The 23227-nt window shown below is 40.7% G+C and overlaps 2 protein-coding genes across 3 annotated transcripts in view; both read right to left on the bottom strand.

The window, feature by feature from the left end:
• Cltc (clathrin heavy chain) overlaps nucleotides 1–2743 on the bottom strand; it is a 62903-nt gene extending 60160 nt beyond the window's left edge. Inside the window, exon 1 of one of the 2 annotated variants that reach the window (XM_050119522.1) lies at nucleotides 2488–2743. In XM_050119522.1, coding sequence (XP_049975479.1) covers nucleotides 2488–2529 — 42 coding nt within the window. In that variant the 5' untranslated portion in view covers nucleotides 2530–2743. The remainder of the gene's footprint in view (nucleotides 1–2487) is intronic. The other variant, XM_050119523.1, reaches the window with a different exon arrangement.
• A 12560-nt stretch (nucleotides 2744–15303) lies between these two features.
• The window catches only part of Dhx40 (DEAH-box helicase 40), a 39507-nt gene continuing 31583 nt past the window's right edge, over nucleotides 15304–23227 (bottom strand). The window contains exons 13-17 of the mRNA XM_050119573.1: nucleotides 22632–22740; nucleotides 20851–20945; nucleotides 19296–19365; nucleotides 18183–18411; nucleotides 15304–16582 (exon numbers count right to left, since the gene is read on the bottom strand). Of these exons, the coding sequence (XP_049975530.1) occupies nucleotides 16443–16582; nucleotides 18183–18411; nucleotides 19296–19365; nucleotides 20851–20945; nucleotides 22632–22740 (643 nt within the window). The 3' untranslated portion in view covers nucleotides 15304–16442. The remainder of the gene's footprint in view (nucleotides 16583–18182; nucleotides 18412–19295; nucleotides 19366–20850; nucleotides 20946–22631; nucleotides 22741–23227) is intronic.

Here is a 23227-nt window from a genome sequence, read left to right as displayed (position 1 = left end):
TCACAAAGATGCTTAATATGCCAAGAATTGAGAATTTCAGGCAGTGGGGTTTTGTTATTGTTTTGTATTTTGACACAGGGCTGGCAAATTTACTGAATTCTGCAGCCTACAATTTCTTCAGAATCTGCAACTGTGACAAAAACTCCATCATATAAAATATTTACATTTATATAATGTGATATGATGTGATTGATGTTCCAAGCCTTGATGATAGATCTTCATGAAAATAAAGAACAAGTTTTGTTTTGTTTTTTTGAGACAGAATTTTGCTGTAGTTTTTGAGCCTGTCCTGGAACTAGCTCTTGTAGACCAGGCTGGCCTCGAACTCACAGAGATCAGCCTGCCTCTGCCTCCCGAGTGCTAGGATGCACCACCACTGTCCGGGTTAAGAGCAAGTTTTTATTACAGCATCTTAAAAGCTTGAACTTTTAAGTTTCACAAGTTATCTCCACGCTCTCTAGTTCCTCATTTCCAGTTCTCCTGTGTCTTAGAAAACTGTTCTCTGCTAAGCATACGGGCAGAGGCTTGGAAATCAAAGACTTCAGATGATAGCTGAATAACCCTCACTATGATGTGTTCAAGAGGGGATAAACACCTGAGGTCAGGAGACACATTATCTTGGAAGAGAACAATGATTAGGGCTTTTGGTGCAATTGACCACTACCTACTGGAGTGGAATCCTACCAGCCAAGCCTAAGCTTAAAGTGTAACACGGTCCTACCAAAAAAAAATCAACATCCGAGATCTTCAAAAATACTTGTAAAGCTATTTTATAAATATTCAAAATCTTCACATTTTAGAAGGAAACAGTTGCAACTATTTGCAAAAACTGCTACTCACATGCCACACCTGCATCAAATTTATTTTAATTAAGGACAAGTTTGGATTCCAATCTGTAGGACAATTCAACAATTCTTGTCTCATATAATAGAAATGAAAAATTATTACTCAACCAACGATCAACAAATAAGATTTACCAAGGAGCAAACCATTGTCATGGGAAATGATTAGCAACTGCTTTTGTTTCTCTTGCATATGGTTTATAAACATGTTTGCAGAAAAGTATTTCTGGTGCACTTTGGTGCGTACAAAACCATTGTTCACTAGGATGCAGAAACAGTGCAAAGGCACTAATTGTACATATTCATTTTTAACAGAGGGAACCCAAACAAGTTTGAACTGAGGACAACAATTTCTTTCTTGATCAGTATTGTCATGTTTTAGACATTTGCATAATTGTGATCTTATTGCCAATTATTTATTGTTATTATTATTATTACCAGACCACTGCACCCTCTTTCAGAAATTAGCCCTTCAGAAGACAGAGCTGAAAGCAGGTTCCCTCATGGGGATAGGTGGGCGAAATAACTGAACATGAATAAATAATGATGTTAAAGAGTCAGGACAAGTGAACCAGGAAAATCAGCAGTTCTGAATAAGCTTAATTCAGCGAAGCCCTCCAATGGTCACCTGTCTAGGCCAACCGCTGGCATGCTGCCAGGCTAGACAATGGTGTACTGACTCCAGGATAAGGCATAGTGGGGGAGGAAGGACGCCCCAGCCTACTAAAAAGAAGTCAGTTACAGATCAACTAGTCTGGTACTGACTCAGAGCAGGTATGTACTACCAGGCTCTGCCGAATTCCACACAGCCCTCTGAGACTTGCTCCTGCCCTAATCCCACAACTACCTGCTAGATTCCAAAAGGCCACAAATAGCCTCTAAATAACACTGCCTACCTTACAGAATCAAAGTGAAGCTAAGAGCTAAAGCACCCCACGAAGAAACCAAGAAAGGAAGAATGTGTGCGTTCCCCTTGGGACCTTGACCCCATGCTCCCTGAGGCTGACACCGCCCCTAGCCGCCCCTCTATTCTATCTTGTTTCTGTTCCCGCAGTGAGTGACCTTCGGTTCCTTATAAATTCGGAGTAGGCAAGACACAAGCCATTGCTACTCCAACCCCAAGGTGCCTTTCTCGGTTGTGAACTGCAGAGGGTGGATGAAGAAGGCTGCTCCTGCCCAAGCCACCCGCCACACAATTTCTGGGTGCAGACTCGATGTGGAAATGGGACTAGACCAGGGGAAGGTGACAGCCTTGAATCGGCCCGGGGTTAACGAGAATTCAAGCTCCGGGAGAAACGTGAGAGAGTCTCTCCCACCTACCCCCAACCCAAATGAATGAACTGGGTAAAAAGGGAAGGGGTTCTAGTCTAGTATGCGCAGTTCTTGCAATTCAGGAAGCAGAATAAGAGGCCGTCAGACGTAAGGCCTGGCCCCGCCGCCCTTTGCACTCCGATTCGTCATTTCCATCCTAGTCTAATATCGCTTAACCCTTTAAGCTTTTAAGACAGTATCCCTTCCTCCATCTACGCCAAAACCGAACACCCCCCCCATTCCGCTCCCCTCGATCCCTTTCGGGCCGGGCCACCAGTTTTTTTCTTTCCCACTACCCTCGGAAAGGCCCTCAGCAGCCCCGACCCACACACACCTGGAGATGCTCCTGAAAACGAATTGGCAGAATCTGGGCCATGGTGCTGTCGGGGGGTATGATCTCCTCCTGTCACTGGGGCTACGGGGCAGAGCCTGCCCGGGCTCTCCAAGGGAGAGGAGGAGAAGGGGAAGGGGGGAGGCTGGACTCAGCTGGATACTCTCCGGGGACGCAGGAAACTGGCAGGCAGACGAAAGAGCTTGGGTCGGGGGCGGAGGCTCCAGGGGCCGGGAGAGCCGCAATGGCGGAACCGGGAGCAGCGCAGACTCCGGAAACGGCTGAGCCCTGCGGAAGGATCCCGGGGCAGAACTCCGCCCAGCCTCCTCACCCCCTCCGCCTTATGTAGCCTTCCACGAGCGCCGCGCCGCGGTCGGGCGTAGGAATTCAGGGACGCAGTGCGCGGAGCGCTTTCCGCCGCAGCGACAGCGGGGAAACAGAGGAAGCCAGGGACTACTTTTTTTAGACTCATCACTTTCCCCAGGCTCCGGTTGCTCCCTCCTCCCCTCCCCCCCTCCCTTTTTTTTTTTTTTTTTAACATTTTGCCACATCATGCGACTCGGGGCGACCGACGTCATTTCCGCAGGCGCTGTAGGACCCACCCACGCACTTCCCGGTGCACGTGATGCGGGTAGGGAAGGGTCGGTTGACGGCTGCCAGAGCGGAGGGCGAGGGCTAGGCAATGGCCGCGGCTTCTGGGAATGAGGTGGCGGGTGGGCCCCCTGCCGGCGTGGCGGCCGGGGCGTGAGGAGAGCGAGTTCCTGAGGCGGAGGCCGCGGCGTGGGCGCCGGGGTGACTCAGGAAAACGGCCGCGCCGCAGCGCTCTTCGGGCGGCCTCCCCCGCCCGGTTTCACGCAGTGGGTGGTTGCTGACACCTCAGGGAGGGGGACCACGCCGGCCCGCCAGCCTCCCTGCCCTGACGCACGCCCTGCTGACGCGGGGAGAACCGGCCGGCTCTCCGAGTTCCACCTCAAAGGACACTGAAGGCCATGTGAGCCGTGGCTCAGGCTGGCCCTGGGGAGCGCTGCCGCGGACATCTTGGTGGATTTAGATCCGCCTCGCGTAGAGATCAGCGCGGCCTTGGCGACTCGGAGTGCTCAGCCGCATCAGATGACTTGTTTAGATGGGGGTGGGGGCTGCTGCAAGAGACCTCTGGGGCTTTCTTGGAGCGGAGGGATCGACTGTCACAGGCGTTAGGAGGACGTTGCCTGTAGGAGCAGTGTGTGTTGTCAGTGTAAGCACTGCAACACCGGAGCACCATGTCTTCCCCCTGCGTTAAGGTACCTGCAGCATCGTTAGCGACTGACAGCCCTTGATAAACTATAAGATGTAGTGTTTCACAATAGCACCAGAGGAAGAAAGGTTTATAGACTTCAATGCCTTTCGTCTTTGTATTTTTTTTAATTCCTCTGAAAGTTCTTGAGAAGACTTTTCCCTGCCCTTTTCCCCTAAAGAACATAAGTCCCTACTGAGTATACAATAATTTCGTGTAAGCAGTTTTGCGTAGATAAATCTGCCTAGTCATTTTAGTTTCTTTTAGTGTCTCCCAACACCCCACCCCACCCCCAAATCTTGTTGAGAGAAGAAACTGGCCAGTAAGAGGGCAGTCGGAGATGGTTGTGAAGAACAACCTTGCCACCATATTGTAGGATGCTCTGTTTGCATAATTTACTTTATTTTACTAAGACGAGCACTTGAATGGGCTCTGTCCTGCAGTGTTTGATATGACCATTTTAATACGAGGCTTTAAGTACTTTTTTAGAAGTGGGCAAATTCTAAATTAAAATTCTAAGGTAGTTACTGTTTTATTGCAGAAATGCCAGTAGCTAAGTCGAATTGCATTTTCAGTCTCAGAATTTGGGATGTAAGAACTACATCATGAACAGATCACAATTTAATTTATTGACAAGTGCCTTGCATTTTCATACAGACCCTGTAATTTTAAGTATATTTAGAATCTCCAAAGCAATTGAGTCCTAGGACTGCTATGTCATCACACATAGAAATTTCAAGAATCGGTTGTTTTCAGAAATCATTTAAGAAGAAGAAAAATAAATTGTGATATCCAAAATTATTTTGCTTATTAATAGAACTGCCTGAGCTTTCTCACATCCTAATTATGAAAGACAGTATTGGGGGAAAAACACTAAAAGCAGCTAAAATGACTATGCAGATTTCTCTCAGCAAAGGCACCTTAAATTTAAAAGTTAGTGTGCTTTTTTTCCCCAAAGAGAAAAGGGCCGCATGATAATCAGTTGTTACCCAATGCTGGGGGTATTGTGGTACACATATTTAACCCTCACACTGGGGAGTTCTGAGGACCTAGAGTTCAAGACAACCCCATCACATAGCAAGACCCTGTCCCACAAAACTAAAACAGCCCCCAAACTGGCATGTCTTTTTAAGATCAGTAACTTGTAACGAAAGATGTATATTATGAGATTATGCTATCTAAGTATCGATGCCGCATAGACAGGAGAAAGGCAGTTCCCTGCCTTCGAAACCAAGTCTCCTAAACTGTACCTGAAAGGCACTGTTTTAGGTCCTGCCTTAAAACAGATAACCTAATAAGCCCTAAAACAAATTCTGCTATCCAGAGTCATTCTTTTACCCGGAACAGACTGCTGCAATGGATGACTCATCAGCCTGGCTTTAGTTTCGGATGATTTAGTAAAGAAGCCATGTTCCTAAATGATCAAGGTCTGAAATTAAAGCTCTTTTTACAGTATTATGAATAGTAGCCCCTTGCATACTAAGTGCCTTAAAAAATACATTGCTTGATCTATTATTTTGAGTAATTCTAGTTTCTCAAAACCTACACAAGAAAACTATATTATTTATCAGTACCTATATTTTATGCCAGGAACTCTAAATGTGTATAACCATCCTGGAAAAAACAAAAATCTAAAAACACCACTTTTAGGATGGGTGTGGTGGTACATACATACACTTCTTTAATCCCAGTACTTCGCACTTGGGAGATTTAGGAAGGAGAATCAGGAATTCAAGACTATATTTCTTTATCAGTCAGGTTGAGCTACAGGAGACCATGCCTCAAAACAAAAACCTTGATAGCCAGGAATCTGCACCTGCTTAGGTGAGGCAGGAGGATTGATGGCAGTTCAAGATCAGCCTAAAAAAAAATGAAGAGACAACCCTTTTGTTGTAGGATTCCTACCTATTTTTTCACTTTTTGTCTTTTTAAGACAGGGTTTCTCTGTAGCCTCAGACTGGCCTCAGACTAACAGAGATCCACTTGCTTCTGCCTCCTGAATGCTGGGATTAAAGGTGTGCAGGACTACCACCTGGGCACAGTTGTTCATCTTAAGACAACCCCAAAACTAAAGTATTTTTAAAAACTGACTTTTTAAAAAGAACAACTTAAGCTAACCACACTGTAAAAGTCACAGAGTAAAGGCATTCCTCAGATAGTCAAAGAACAAATTGAAAGCAGAACTCTAAAACTAATGCTTCATATCAAATATAATTCAGATTTTAATAAAACCATGAGAGACACTTTGGAATTACACAGGTTAGATAACTGATTTTGTCATTTAAACAGCACCTCTGAAATATCTCAGCCTTCTAGGGCTACTGATAAAAATCCCAACAGGACTAGTCTAGGGCTTTATCTTTTCATGCAAGATAAAAGGACACCATAGCACTTGTATCCAAGAACGCGAATTGGGTCTCAGGAATTGGTCAACATAGTGTTTCAGTTCTTTATGATCAGGCAAAGTTCCTCAACAAGGATGAGGGGTGGACAGAAACATTTGCAAAGCAAAGTTTAGTATGAAATGGAGTTTATAAGCTATCCTTCACTGTCAAACTTTCTTTGAACCGCTGTATAGGCAAGATTTATAATGTGTCAGAATGGCAGTAAGGTCTGAGTGGGATATTCACCTTATTGGCACACGTATGTTCCAAGTGAGAGGCTAAGACCAGCTTGGTGGTAACCAACCAATCTGGTTACATTAAACAGGTCCCTTCCATATTTTCTGACAGATCCTTGCAGAGAAAGGAAATAGCTTGGAACATTCCCTTACGAAGTTATTTAAGGCAGTGTGGTGGGTCACGCCTTTAATTCTAGCACTTGGGAGGAAGGCTAAATCAAGAGGAAGCTCAGTCTTGAATTTGAGGCCAGCCTAGGCTACATATTAAGTTCCAGATCAGCCTGGATTACAGAATAAGACCTTGTCTGAAAAACCATTCTCCCCCAAAAGTCATCTTAGAACGTTGATTTAAATATAGTAGAATCACAGACCATTGTGGAAGCACTTTAACCATGCTGATCAATAAATGCCAGTCACATCCCTTCCCCCACCCAGTAACAAGTCACAAAAGCTTGAGAGGTTCTGTTGAATGCAAAAGCAATGAGGGTAAAATGAAGGAATTGTTATTGTTGTTTTTCAAGACAGGGTTTCTCTAGTTTGGAGCCTGTCTTGGAGCTTGCTCTGTAGACCAGGCTGGTCTCAAACTCACTAGAGATCCTCTTGTCTCTGCCTCCTGAGTGCTGGAATCGAAGGTGTGCACCATCACTGCCAAGCCTAGGAGAGATTTGTCACAGGTCTTTCCCTCCCAAATTTCTTATGTGTGTCTATGCATAATACATACTTACTCCAATGTTCATTAGGAACCAAACCATCCACCTTGTTTTGGTCTCTCACTGGGACCCAGGAGCTGAAGAGACAGCCCTCTCCCCTCACCTCTCCTCCAAGCACTAGGATTATAAGCACACATCACCATGCCTAGATTTTTTTTAATTCCCTTTAAAAAATATGGGTGCTGACGATCAGACTCCATACTTGCATAGTAAGCATTTTATCTACTACCTCCCAGCTCCTTCCCCAAGTTGTAAATATGTAGAACTGTCTTTCTCATGACCTAGAAGTATTACTGTTTCCAGGCCAAAGCAAAATATGACCCACAAACATGTTCCTTCAAAAATCAGTTTTGTCATACTGAAAGGATAGATCTCAGTAGCAGTGTATATACCTTTTACTAAACTTTCACGACCTCAGGACAGAATAGTTAAGGACTGAAACTTAGTAAGGTTTTGGTTCATTCAGTAATGAAGGTTTAAGGAATTATAACCTAATTTATGCCCTTATATATTTTCCAACCTCTGTAAAGTCAAATATGCAGATGTTAAATTCTTTTGTAAAGACTTTTTAAAAATTGAAATGGTGAGGTATGTTAGTTAAGAGCCCTTGAAGAGGATCAGAGTTCCCAGCACCCACATTGAGCAGCTCACAGTCATCTGTAATTCCAGCTCCAGGGGATCCAACACCCTCTTTTGTCCTATGCTACCGTATACACTTAGACATTTTTAAAGTTCAGAAAATTGATATAGAAAAGTAATTCTGAATCTTAAAGGTCTTATGTTCATCACAGTGATGTTTTTATATAGTACCCCAACAAACATTATCACCTCATCTCAATATGTACCAAACCAGGAGCACAATAGAAAACCTAGGGAGGGGACAGTGCTAGGCATCACATACTAGGCAAGTGCCCTACCACTTACCTATATTTCCAACACATGGGGAAGCAGAGGCAGGAGAATCAGTGAGATTTAGAGGCTATCCTGCCCTACATAGCAAGTTCCAGGCTAGTCACAAATACAGAAGACCTTTTCTTATCCAGTCACAACTTGTAAAAATGTGTGCCGTCAGCTGGGCTGTGGTGCTGCATGCCTTTAATCACAGTACTTGAGAGGTAGAGATAGGCGGATCTCTGTCGGTTGAAGGCCAGTCTGGTCTACATAACTAGTTTCAGGACAGCCAGAGCTACGCAGAGAAACCCTGTCTCGAAAAATCAAAACAAGAAAAAAATTTATCTGCCTGATGGTTGGCTTTTCCTGGCTGCTCATATTCCAAGTAATTGAGTTTAACATTATCCAAATAATACAGCTGTAAAACTTTCATTCTGTGATACTGGAATGATTGAGAATTTGTGGCATTCATGATATAAACTGTAATACTTTGAATGAGAAATGCACAACTCATACATTTGAATATGTGGTCCCTATTGGTGGTGCTGTGTTGGGGAAGTTTAGGAGACACATTCTTTCTGGAAGAAGTATATCACTTGGCACTGACTGAGAGTGTATAGCTTCCCCTAATTCTACCATTCCACTTCAGGATTGCTGTTAAAAGATTTGATCTTTTGGCTTCCTGCTGCTGCAGTGCCTGTGCCTTGTCATGCTTCTATCCTGACATGATAGATGTTTATACCTCTGAAGCCATAAATCAAAATAAACTCTGTCTTCCTTAAATTGCCTTTGGTCATGGTGTTTTATCACAGTAGTAGAAAAGTAACATACAAAGGTCTACTTTATACTTACTGATATCAAATTTTTCTTTTTGAGCCAGTGCTTTAACACCAAGAGTCATAAAAAGATTCTCTTTTATATCTACCACCCACACAAATATAACAAAGCTTTTAAATAAAAACCAGCCTGACAAAACAGGTCACGCACACACACATATATAATTTATGTATTTTTAATTTCTATTTAGTTCAGCCTCCAGATTGAATGTGGTAAGATGAGACTCATTGCTAAGGAAGACTTTAAAATTTTAATTTTTAAAAGGGAAGTAAATGAATGAACACACTGGCACACAGTGACAGACTGTAAGTACTACATACTACAAAAGGATAACCTCAGCCAAGGTTGACTTAAAAGTTTTCTCTAGAACAAGTGGCATTTAGACTGGGGATATGTAGCTCCATTGGTAGAGTACTTACCTAGCAAGCATGAAACCTTGTGCTGTGGGATAATGCTCTTGTACACTGAAAACTTGTATTGGTGTAATAAAACGCTGATTGGTCAGTAACCAGGCAGGAATTATAGGCAGGACAACCAGACTAAGAGAATTCTGGGAAAAGGAAAGGCACAGAGTAGTCACCGGCCAGGCACAAAGGAAACAAGATGAGAATGCCTTGCTGAGAAAAGGTACCAAGCCATGTGACTAAACATAGACAAGAATTATGAGTTAAGTTGTAAGAACTTGTTAATAATAAGCCTGAAGCTGGGTGGTGATGGCACACACACCTTTAATCCCAGCATTCAGGAGGCAGAGGTAGGCAGAGTTTGAAGCCAGCCTGGTTTACAAGAGCTAGTTTCCAGGACAGGCTTCAAAACTAGAGGAGCCCTGTCTCGAAAAACAAACAAACAAACAAAAAAACAAAAGCCTGAGCTAATAGGCCAAACAGTTTATAATTAATATAAGCTTCTATGTGTTTCTTTGGGACTGAATGGCTGTGGGACCTAATGGGCACATCTTCCATCTACACCTTCTATACGCTGGGTTCAATATTCAGCATGCTGGGTTCAATATTCAGCACCACAGGATCAGTTTAGTAGTGTATGGCAATAATCCTAGAATTTGGGAAGTAGAAGTAGAATCAGGAGTTCAAGGTCACCCTAAGCTACATAATAAACTTGAGTCTAGATAGATGAGACCCCAACTTCAAGAAATTAAATGGCACTTAAACTATTACTTGACCTACTGGATGAAGACTGAAAACTGTAAAACCTTTTTAAAGCCCCTTCTCAGTAGTACATTAAAATCTTTTCCATTGTTTTAACTCTGGTTAATTATGTAGAATATTAGTTAAAGATGTATTGCATTTGCTTATACTGTGGAACATTTGTATAATCATACAAAACTGTGTTCTTTCTTTTATGTTGCATTTGTTTTGTTACTTTGCCTGTATAAAACACCTGATTAGTCTACTAAAAAGCTGAACAGCCAATAGACAGGCAGGAGAAAGGATAGGCGGGGCTGACAGCAGAGAGAATAAATAGGAGAAAAAGAAAGCTCAAGGTATGAGAGAGGAAGGAGAGGATTTCAGGGGCCAGCCACCCAGCTACACAGCAAGCCACAGAATAAGAAGAAAGGTATACAGAAATAGAGAAATATAAAAGCCCAAAGGCAAAAAGATAGGATAATTTAAGAAAAGCTGGCTAGAAATAATCCAAGCTAAGGCAGGGCGCTATAAGAAGGAATAAGCCTGGTGTGATTTCTTGGGGAGCTGGGTGGCAAGCTCCACAAAAGCCAAGAGTAAAAACAACAAGATAACTTTTTTTTTTGTTTCAGCTAAACCCTACTATTCCTAGACAACCTAGCTTAAAACTCATTTACTTTCTCCACCCGCTATTTATTGACTATTTTACCCCATTAACCTGACGACCATGTTAGCATGCCAGTAGCCACACCTGGACTTAACAGAACAAGCATTTACATTTCCAGGGACTAGAGGATGTCTGTTAGTGGGTGTAGAGGGTTTGCCTAGTATGCACAAGTCTCAGAGTTCAATCCTCAGTACCACAAAACTGAGTATATATGCAAGTGTTTCCCACAAACAAAACACCAATCTGATGCTCGGGTATAGTTTGGATTAACCAATTCCATTTCATGTTTTAAACGAATCAAGTAACCTTACATTAGGGAACACAGGTGGATTTTATCTGAACACATTATTTTGAGCAATCTTTAACAAACTCACAAAGGAAATTTTGTATTAATTTGTATTTTAAGTTTAAAGGAGCATTGAACAGTAATAAGGATTATTTTGAACATCTTTGGGAGACTGAAGATTGCAATTTAAATTTATTAGGGCCAATGAGATGGCTTAGTGGGTGCTGGTGCCTGCTCCCCAGGCTGATGACCCGAGTCCCAGTTCTGATAACCACATACTGGAAGGAGAGAACCAAATCCCACTGTAGTCCTTCTGATCTCCATATGCACCCCATGGCATACACATGGCCATACACAAACACGAGCACACAATGAAAAAGACATAAATTCATTTATTTCTGGTATTATCTCACTTGCCCTACTAAGAAAAAAAAAGACAGATTGGAAATCTTGCAAAAGAACATTTTAAAAGTTCATTCTTATTTTTAATGAGATGACTGATCATGTACTTTTTCTACTGTAACATGTTTCCTTTGTGTAGTAATTTGAGGCAAATTCCTGTTCTTGCAAGAGCAAACCCCTCTACTTTTACCCCCAGCCTCTATTCACCTTCATGCCTTAACTAGGTCAAGCATTCCCTTAATAGTTTTAATGGAAATTCTCATCACAATCATCTCAAAGATGTAATGTCATTCTCGTCCAACAAATGTTAGAATTTTGTTCCATAATTCCCAATCCACCTGTTTCCATGATCTGTGATTTCAGTCTTTATATATCATTACTTTCTTACATATATATTCTATATACCAAGTAATGCTGTTAGTTAGTCATCCTTCTGAAATACCCCAAGGTTTTTGATTTTTGGAGGGACAGGATCTCACTGTGCAAACCCGCAGGACCTGGAACAATTATGAAGACCAAGCCATCCTCAAACATAGTTCTGTCTGTCTGCCTCTGCCTCCCCAGAGACAGGTGTCACCACACCCAGCCTTCAGTCTTAATTATTAGTAGAGATATGCCTCTCTGCTTGGGTTTGTGCATATGAGTGCATATGGAGGCCAAGAAAGGACACTGGATCCCCAGGAGCTGGAGTTACAGCTTATTGTGATCTACTAATGTGGGTGCTAAGAGCTGTGCTGGTCCTCTACAAAAACAATAAGTACTCTTAACCACTAAGACATCTCTCCAGATGGAATTTTTTTTTTAAATTGTGAGTGTATGAATGCAGATGTGTGTAGCCCTTGAGCTTTCTAATTGTGTTAGTCCATGTTGTACCTAGAACTCATATGTTTACTGCAAGTTTTTTAAAGGAATACCAATACACACACACACACACACACCCCAATGTATACCAAGATACCAGTATATACCAATAATATCAATATATACAAACACACACTATAAAAAATTCCCTGGAGCCAGAGATGTCAGAGGATAAAGTGATTGTGTTTATGAGGCCCTGAGTTCAGTCCCCAACACTGATGGCATATGTCTGTAATCCCAGAATTTAGGAAATGAAAGCAGAAGAATCAGTTTAGGCCAGTCTAGGCTGTACATGAGACAGTGATTCATAACAAACAAAAAAAATTTCAAAAAAAAAATCCTTGAAGCTGATTCAAGCAAGAATTACCACCTGACATAGATCTTTGTGTCTGTAATGTGATATTTTAATAATCCTAAAGTATCTTGCCTTAAAACTACTTTTTAAATTGAAAATATTTATTTCTATGTATGTGTAGGAATGATGTTTGTGTGGGCTGTGTGCCACGGCACATATATTGAGGTCAGAGAACAACTTCTTAGTACTAGTTATCTCATTCCACTCTTTACATGGCTTCAGGGAATCATACTCTCTCCACTAGGTCAAGTGCCATTACCCAAAGAGCTGTCTTTCCAGCCCCGAAGTACTTTGGAATTTTTTCTAAAGATTTATTTATTCATTACATATACAACATTCTGCCTTCATGTATGACTGTATGCCAGAAGAGGACATCAGATCTCATTATAGAGGCTGTGAGTCACTATGTGGTTGCTGGGAATTGAACTCAGGACCTCTGCAAGAGCAGCCAGTGCTCTTAACCTCTGAGCCATTCATTGCTCCAGCTCTACTTGGAATTTTAAAAGAAGTTGAAGAAATTTTGCGTAAAGACCATATAAAAAGATTAGCATCACTAATAAGGGCAAATACTATATACTTTCAGCTGTGACACCCTAGAAGAGATTCTGATAGCTTAAGAAGCATTCAAGTAAAATCTGTGTTACGGTGGAGCAGGGTAGATTTGTACAAGCATGAGTACCTGAGTTCAGATCCTAGCACACTTGTTAAATACTGCTGTAGCAGCTCAGTCCCTGCACTGGTAGGTGGAGACAGAATGATTCCTGGGGCTTGCTGGCCAGCCACCCTAACTAGTTGGTAAGCCCTCAAACAGTAAGGTGAAAGTGATAGACCTTAACACTGATGTCAACCCCTGGTTCCTCATGGGGTGGTGTGCATGCACATACACAGCCTTAGGAAGAGAGAAATCCAAACCAATGCTACCATATAAAATAACAACTCAGGGTTGTTTTTGTTGTTGTTTTTAAAAAATTCTGTAAAATTAAAGACTGCAGATTTTTTTTTCACATTGAAATGAGGGGAGGAAGAAGAGCAGACTAAATATAGCACATGATCCTTTGCTGAATCTCAAACTGGAAAAAATCTAAAAGATTATTAATAGTTGAGAGGTGTGGCACACACCTTTAATCCCTGCACTGAGAATCAGAGGCATGTGTGCGATTCCCCTCTGTATGCTGTGAATACCATTGGGGAATAAAGAAACTGCTTTGAGCCTATAGCAGAGCAGGACAAAACTTAGGTAAGTGGGGGGGGGGTACACTAAACTGAATGCTGGGAGGAAAAAGGTGAAATCAGGAAGAAGCCATGGAGCCTCTGCGAGAGATAGACATGCCGAAATTTTGCCTGTAAGCCACTGCCATGTAGTGATACACAGATTAATGGAGATGGGTTAAATTAATATGTAAGAGTTAACCAATAAGAAGCTAGAGCTAATGGACCAAGCAGTGATTTAAGTAATACAGCTTCTGTGTGATTATTTTGGGAGTTTGAGCAGCTGGGAAACAAACAAGCAGGCCTCCTCCAACAGAGGCAAACAGATATGAGTTCAAGGCCAACCTGGTCTACAGAGAAAGTTCCAGGACAACCGCTGCCATAGAGAGAAACCCTATCTCAAAATGAACAAATAACAATGAAAAAAGATTAGACATATTTCTCCCTTAAAATTCCTCTCCTGGGAGTTCCTCCATGTCTACTTTCATTCAGCTGGAAAAAAAAAAAAGAGAGAGATTATTTAGAACAAGTGATGAAATTAGAACGTGGACGTGGACTATGAAACGAATTTTGTAGGTTATTTTTTATTATTTTAAAAAAGTTTTGGGGGGGGGGGCGGAACTGGAGAGATGCCTCAGTGGTTAAGAGAACTGACTGCTCTTCCAGATGTCCTAAGTTCAATTCCCAGCAACCACATGGTGGCTCACAACCATCTATAATGAGATAGGGTGCCCTCTTCTGGCCTACAGGCAGGATATAAACAAATAAATAATTTTTTTTTTTTTTTTTTTTAAAAAAAGCTTTCAGGAACTAGAGAGATGGCTCAGAAAGTAAAAGCATGGGCTGCTCTTCCAGACAACCCTGGTTTGATCATTAGCCACATGGAAGCTCACAATCATCTATAACTCCAGTTACTAATGCACTCTTCTGGCCTCCAGGGGCACCAAGCATACATGGTACATAGTTATATGTACAGAAAAATTGACATCCATACATATAAGATAAAAATAAATCTAAAAAGATTATAAAATAGCTTGCATTCCAAGAATCCACCCATATCCCTGTATCTAAGGATAATGTACTTATTATGTACCTGAAAAGAAAAACTGGAACGACTAAATGATTTAAAAGAATAAATTAATAATGCTCCAAACATTCAAAGAAATTATTACTACTTACCATCATTGAAAAGCAAGATTTGGGCTATCACCAATTTTTCAGAAAGGCTTCAAGTACTTAACCACTGAACTTAAAACTTTTTAGATACCAAAGGATATAATTACTTAATAAAATAAATTTGACCTAATTTTTACACACACAAAAATATACAAAACTCTGCCAGGTATAGTGGCGCACGTGCGTGTATGTGTGTGTGTGTGAGAGAGAGAGAGAGAAAGAGAGAGAGAGAGAGAGAGAGAGAGAGAGAGAGAGAGAGAGAGGTATGTGTGTATCACTTGAGCAGAAGCAGGAGGATAACTCTGAGTTTGAGACCAGCCTGGTCTATATAGCAATGTCAGGCCAACTAGGGCTATACAGAAATAAATAAATAAATCCACATACTGTCTATTGAGTTTTAGTGACACTAATAGCTTTATTTAACAAATACTGAGCGACTACTATATGCAAAACACTATGCTAGGTGCCATGAAAGATACAAAGGTGAAAGACATAGACCCTGCCCACCAGGAGCGTATAATCTAATGAGGAAGACAGACATATACACACATAACTACAATACAAGGCAGTAAACAAGAATAGGCAAGTGCTGAGTGTGGCCTGAGTGTAATATTAGCCTTAAGGTTCGAATTTTAAACACTGAAGTGTTGACTGCTTTGAAAATCCCAGATTAGTATAACAGGTGTTTAAATGGTCCAATCCAAACAGTTGTAGTCAGGAGTAGGCCTGGTGGAGGGGCTGCTTGAAAGCACTGTCACATCTACATACAGGGCTGACACAAGTATGTAGGAACAGGTAAAAGAATTTGTGTGTTATATGTGTGCGTGCACGCGTGTGTGTATATATACATCTGTCCTTTGGTTAATGGCTATAGCTACTGTTTTAAACAATATACTTTTATATAAAAAGGAATTTGTATAATCCCAGAAAAATCAATTTAAGGAGTAGGATTAATTTAAGAAAAAATCCTTCCATAGGCAATTTATTTACTAATTGAGTCTTTAAATATCTATAAAGCTCTGGAGCAATTAAATGGTTAGATTTCTAAGTATTGCTGAGTAAAAACCTCTTATGTAAGTTTAGCCTTCTGAAGGAAATGGTCACATACCTGATACAACACTACTCTAATAGCAATAAGAAGGCCTTGAAGAGATTTAAGGAAAATAATCTTTAATGCTTCAATGCAAATGGAATACACGCTGATTAAATACAATTCAGTGTTCTTTGAAAATATCTGTGACAGCATTTGATACCAGTTAAGGCCAGCAAAACAGAAGTGAGGAAATTATTGTATCATCTTTCATTGGTTTCATTACCATTGCCTGTGATTATGCAACCCAATCTTTTCTTTCAAAATGTCATTTGTTGGTATTGATGAGATGTGATTTATAAATTCTGATTTTCTTTTAGCTCACAAGCGAGGAACAGCTGCTGACCACTTCCTCTTGCTATACTGTCTGAAATAACTGGCAAAACAGAAACACATTTCCTGGCTGCTTTCCTACTTCCTGAATTGGATGGTCCACTGCTTAGCCTGTTTCCTTCAATGTGTCACTGTGGTCCTGGGTTCTCTGCTGCTTTCTCTCAAGGAAACGAGCCCGTGCATCTGAGATAGATTTGTCATCATTTCTTCTTTGCATTTTCTTTAGAGCTTCTTTTGATATTCCATCTGAAAAAAGTGCAAAGATATCCTGATTTTCAACATTAAGAAAAATGGGTTAGGAAGATGGTTTGGTAGCATGCACTTGTATAGCAAAATCAGAGGTGGAGACAGGCAGATACCAAGGAGCACCAAAGCCAGCTAGCCTAGAGTACACTGTAGCAAACAAAGACCCTATAATCACCAATAACTGAAGCTGCCCTCTGACCTCTGTCCGCATGCACACACATATTCACATATGAATACTTGCACATCATAAACATACAAATTTTTTTTTTTCAAGACAGGGTTTCTCTGTGGCTTTGTAGCCTGTCCTGGAACTAGCTCTTGTAGACCAGGCTGGCCTCGAACTCAAAGATCCACCTGCCTCTGCCTCCAGAGTGCTGAGATTAAAGGTGTGCGCCATCACCACCCTGCTACAAATATGTTTTTTAAAGAGAAAAGATCATCAAGGTAATTAAATGTTGTCTTGATTAAAGTCTGGCTGAAAGAGCACACAGGTGAGGATGCTGAGCTCAGTGGTACAATGTATACTTCACACTAACAAGACTCTAGGACTACCACTACAATAACAAAAAGTACATGGGCCAGCAGGTAAAGGTGCTTCCTTCTAACTCTGTCAACCTAAATTTAATCACCAGGATCCATGTGACGGGAGAAGGCTAACTCTCACAAGTTGTCCTCTGCCCAAACTTATATAGAAAACACACACAAATAAATAAATGTAATAAACAACAATAACAAAAAGATTCATGAAGGCCAACCAGTCAGAAAAACTAACCCTAGTTCAAGCACATAGGACAGTATTATAATACTGCAATAAAACATCTAGTGATCACCATATTTAAAAACCTTTGGATGAGCCAGGAATGGTGTTCATGTACTTGGAGATACCAGCACCTGGGAGTCAGCAGTAGATAGATCTCTGTGAACTTAGGCCAGCTAGGTCTACTTAGCAATTGTCCAGTCAGCCAGAGTTACATGGTGAAGTTCTATTTCAACAAGAAACCTTTCTGTGACTTCTTGAGCAACATGTTCTACCATCTATTTCCCAGGGATGTTGAATATAATACAATTCATCATTCTGCCTCAAAAAGTTGTGTCAAAAAGCTTTTAATGTATGTGAGATAATTGTGTTTTATACTACAGTTCATCACCACAACTGTTTATATCTTCCATCTATAGTCCTAACTGCTCAGAAAACTTGTTAGAAAAATAGAAATTTGGAGGTAATAAGTCACAATATTTGATAAAATAAAAACAGTAAGTAAAACTGGGAAAAATAAAACTTAAAAAAATGAGCCAGGCAGTGGTGGTGTACACCTTTAATCCCAGTACACAGGAGACAGAGGCAAGCAGAACTCTTGAGTTCAAGACCAGCCTGATCTACAGAGCAAATTCCTGGACAGCCAGGACAATTCCTTGACAGAAGAACACTGTCCAAAACAAAACAAAAACACTGGGAGATGACAGTTTCAAAGTTAAGAGAACACCAATAATCCCAGGATTCAGGATGCTGAGATCACAGGGTTACCACAACTTTGAGGCTACTCTGGTCTACAAAGTAAACCCCATCTCAGAAAAATAGTAGAACAAACAATTCACTCACCCTTTAGCTGCTTCACATTTTCCTTATTTGTCCATTTTCTTCTTGCATCTTCTCTCATTTCACGTCTAGCCACACTGCTTAAATCATGTGCATTAAGTTCGTGTAACTTGGGTAGTAAGTCTCTCACCCATTCATAACGGATTGGACATACAATTCTTGCATAGACTTTGGTGGTAACTAATACTTCGTGGAAAATAATCCATTCAAGTTTGGTTTCCTGTTCATGAAGCTATAAATAAATATAAGGCTTAAATGAATACAAAAATTTCATTTAAGGATAACTATTAGTAATCAGCCCTATTCTACATTAGAGCAAGAAAATAAGGAAAGCCAGGACTATAAAGAGAGACTCTGGCTCCAAAATAAAAAGAAGATAATATCCTGAAATCTGAATGTTTATTTTCTTCCTATAAAACAGAAGTCATAGCTGGGCAGTGGTGGTGCAAGCCTTTAATCACAGCACTTGGGAGGTAGAGGCAGGCAGATCTCTGAGTTCAAGGCCAGCCTGGTCTACAAGAGCTAGTTCCAGGACAGGCTCCAAAGCTACAGAAAAACCCTGCCTCGAAAAGCAAACAAAAAAACCCCAAACAAACAAAAAACAAAAGTCATATGCCAACCAATACCTTTAAGCTCTACATAAAAGAGATGTAAAAATCTGAAATGAAAACTAGAAGACACTGGTATGTTAGTACTACACTTTTATAAAAGCCCACCTTTTATTGAAAATAAGATGAATTAGGGCTGGCAAGATGGCTCAACTGGCAGAGTTGATTCCCCGTGGTGGAAGGAGAAAACTGACTCCTGCAAGTTATTTTCTGGCATTAATGTGTGTGCCTCTCCACACTCCCCAAAAATGTAATTAAAAAAAAAAAAGGCACTTTAAGGGCAGGGGATGTAAAATTCCTGCCTTACATGTGCAAGGTCCCCGGTACTACAAGAGAAAACAGAACAAAAAAATAAAAATTAAAAATAAAAAACCCACAAAGGCAATTGTTGCAAGGCAAGGTGATGTAAACCTTTAATCTCACTACTTGGGAGGTAAAGGCAAAAGAAGCTTGAATCGAGCCTGAGCTACACAGAGATCCTATTTCAAAAAAGGAAAAAAGTACTTACTGCTGAGGAAGGGTGAATATGAACTGGACTTCCACGCCCATCCATTGTGCAAAACGTTCTGCCAACAGATCTATACATAGGAAAAACAAAGGATAAAATAGCAAAGCAATAAGTTAACTGTTATATAATATTTTACTACTAAATCAAGCAGAAGTTTACCTGGGGAAGAAGAACCATTTAAGTAACAAACAATATTGTCACAAGAGCTAGTTTAAAGGAGCCATATAAACACTTGCCCAAGCTCAAATTATATATTCTCCTAATGAGTATCTATACAGTAAGAACCTTTTTTCATCACAATTCTAAAGAAAGGAAGCTGTTATTACAGAAGAGATTTAACTAGTGGGTTTATACCTTATACCTTTAAAAATACATATTGATGCATGTGGGCAGGGGTGCATGCATGCTTTGTCATATGTGGAGGCCAAAGGACAACTTTGGAGTCAATTCACCTTCTACCCTTATTTCAGTTCCAGGGTTCAAACTGATCTCATCAGGTTTGCAAGGCAAGCATCTTTATCCACTGAGCCATTTTACCAGCCCTACAATTATATGTTTATGTGAAAGTAACTTCAGAATGTTAGCTCATCTCAACATTTTCTTCAATAATTTTGTATGTGTGTGCATGTGCCCATGCATATAAATAGGGAGACCAGAGGTCAACTTTATTTTTTAAGACAGGGTCTCTCTGTGACCCTGAATCTCATTTTGAAATAAACTAAATTTACAGAAAATTACTACATAAAGGACAAAATAATTTTTTTACTAGAAATACTGAGCAGTAAATTGCCAATCCAATACCTCACCGGTGCATTATTACCAAATGCTTGCCATTTTCCTTCCTAGTTAAGCCTCCAAACCAGAAAATTAACACTGATGCATTATTATCATCAAATCCTAAGACCCCACTGACATATCACCACTGTCCTAATAATATCTTTTAAAGCAAAACGACTCAATTAAGAATCAGCACCACCTTTATTTTTCACATCCTTCATGCTGGAACATTTGCTCATCCCGACTTTCATAGTGGTATCACTGTTCCCAGGCTCTCTCAGATGATAGTGCCAGGAAACCAGACATAAGCCACTATCCCTGCCAACTCTGAGAATATCTAATTCCTTTCGCCATTATCCTTACAATATTTACTTATGTGATCCATTACCAGTGTTCCTACTTTCCTTACAAAGATACCCTTATTTTAACCCATCTTAATTGAGTCCTGATAGTCCATATATCTAAGCTTTGCCAGGGATGCCATTGTCTTGTTTGGCTCTTACATTCTACCTGGGGCCACAAAACTACAAAAACCCTTGTCATTTGCTTTAGATGCTGACACATCTGCCTAGTATGCACTCTTTTCCTATCCTGCCTTGACTCCAGTACCCCACTTTGAATCACAGTACTTCCCTGTGCACAGATGACAATTATGAAAAGATTTCTTATAATTGTTATCATCACCACAGAACCTATAGCAAATCTTCAATCTTTAAATATTTTACCACTGCAATTAGATACAGTAGTGTTTATGAGTTTTCTCAAGCATAATGCTCACCTTCGAGCAACATTTTTGAAGTAGCCTGCACAAAGACATCTTCGTAGTACTTCATGTTTAGGCCCTTCAAAAGTCTCTCTTGGGAAATCACTTTGCTGTAGAAAGAATATGTATTCAGTGAAAAAGATCACAGGACAATATGATCTAATTTTTTTTAAAGTTCACATTCCTAAAAGCTTCTGGGTAATATATTGTAAGAAGGATTAGATTTAGCCTTGTACCCAAAATAGTCAAAAGACACACAGTATAAAATAATTGACAGAATACTATGTATCAGGCAACAAAAGGAGACAAAGACCCAAGAGACAGGAAATTCATACCAATAAAAATTCTGACTATGGCATAAGAAAGAAAATCCAAAACCAGGTTGTGGTGATGCATGCCTTTAATTCCAGCACTGCGGGGTGAGGGGGGCAGAGGTAGGTGGATTTCTGTGAGTTCAGGCCAGCCTGGTCTACAAAGCAAGTTCCAGGACAGCTGGGTTATACAAAGAAAACCAGTCTCAAAAAAAAGGGAAAAATCCAAATGGAATCCAGAAGGAAACAAAGCCAAGAGACTGAAAAGACCAAAGTGGCTGGAATTTGGAGGAAAGAGTAAATTCAGGAGAGCTATTCAGAAACAACATTGGAGATCTGCAGAAAATAAGTATCTGCCCAAGTAATTAACCTCCCAGAAAAACAAGAATGCTTAGAATCTCAGAGCTAAGAATGATGCTATAAAACAAAACAAAACCTTCTAAGGCCTGGTTTTGGATAGAGTATCTAGAAGGGGATTACCTTTAATACCAGCACTTCGGAGGCAGAGGCAGCAGATCTCTGACTTTGGGGTGGTCCTAAGATATATATGGAGTTCCAGGCAAGCCATTGTTACATATGTCAGACACATATACACAAAAAACAAAACAAAACCTGCACATAAAATATCATGAAACATTGAGAGGTATATATATTATTTTTAAAATACTTAAATTATGTAAATGTGTATGCCTTCATGAATATGTGCAGGTGAGTACAGTAGAGAGGTCAGAGGCAACGGATTCCTGGGAGCTGGAGTTACAGGCAGTTATGAATCACCTGATGTGGTACTGGGAACTCATGTGCAAGAGCAGTATGTGTACAGTCTTTCCTGCACGATTCTTCTTTCTTCTTTTCTTTTTAGACAGATTCTATTAAGCCTTGGCTAACCTGGAAACATAAACTAGGCTGTCCTCAATTAACAGAGATCCATCCACCTGCTTCTGCCTGGAAGGTGTTGGAATTAAAGGTATGCACCACCAAGCCCAGCCCAGACCTGTTATCCAGATTTTAGTAATGCCTTAACAGGTATGTGTAGACGTCAAAACTTCGCAAACTGGGCATTTTTGTTAAGTGTTTTAAATGTATTTACATTTGCTTGGTGAGTGGACAGGTGGACATGCTCATGCTGAAACATAATTATGTGTGGAGGTCAGAGAACAACTTTTGGGAGTTCCTGAGATCAGACTTGGGTCGTTAGATTTGGTGGCTTGCACCCCTACCTGCTGAGTCACCTCACCAGCCTCACACGTAAAGCTTACTATGCATCAACTATTCTTCAGTACAACTATTTAAAAATATTTTCATTTCTTCAGATGTATTTCTTTACTGCTACTAGGATTCACTGGGTCAGAAAGATGGCTGTACAAAGCAACATGCAGACGGAAGGTGGCCGACTAGAAATGTACGTCATGGAAAGTTCAGTATGCCATCGACAGGCTTAAAATGCTAGTCAAGGAAACAAAACATACAAACTACAGCCATCACCTGTTTAAGTTTCCTGATCAGTTCCCGAAGCTGAGCTTCCACACGGAATGCAGAAAATAAGCACCGCCAGTGAATCCAGTGCTTTTGGCACCACGAAGCTGGAGCTCCACTACAACACAAAAATACTCGTCTTGAAAATACCTTCTATAAACAGAAGACAAAAAAGGTCCTCATTTCCTTTACTAAAAATGGACAGCAGTCATGTGTGGTATCAGGGTTAGGGTTGTTGCAACCTCAGCATTTGAGGTAAAGGCAGAAGGTTCAAGAGTTCAAGGTCATCTATCTGCCAGCTTAGGCTACAGAAGATCATCTCAAAAAAAGCAACCAAACAACAACAAACCCCAAAAGGAAACCCATAAGCAAATGAAGAGATAAGGACAAACACTAAAAAAAGTGTTTTAGAAAATATGACAAAAAAAAATATATCAGCTGGGCGATGGTGGCGCACGCCTTTAATCCCAGCACTCGGGAGGCAGAGGCAGGCGGATCTCTGTGAGTTCGAGACCAGCCTGGTCTACAGAGCTAGTTCCAGGACAGGCTCAAAAGTCACAGTGAAACCCTGCCTCAAAAAACCAAAAAAAAAAAAAAAAAAAAAA

The sequence above is a fragment of the Alexandromys fortis genome, unplaced genomic scaffold, assembly GCF_014885135.2.
Source record: "Alexandromys fortis isolate MF-2015 unplaced genomic scaffold, M_Fortis_MF-2015_v1.1 scaffold_173, whole genome shotgun sequence".
In the NCBI taxonomy this organism is placed as follows: domain Eukaryota; kingdom Metazoa; phylum Chordata; class Mammalia; order Rodentia; family Cricetidae; genus Alexandromys; species Alexandromys fortis.
Note: the sequence above shows the minus strand (reverse complement) of the source record. Positions and strands in the feature narration are given on the sequence as shown.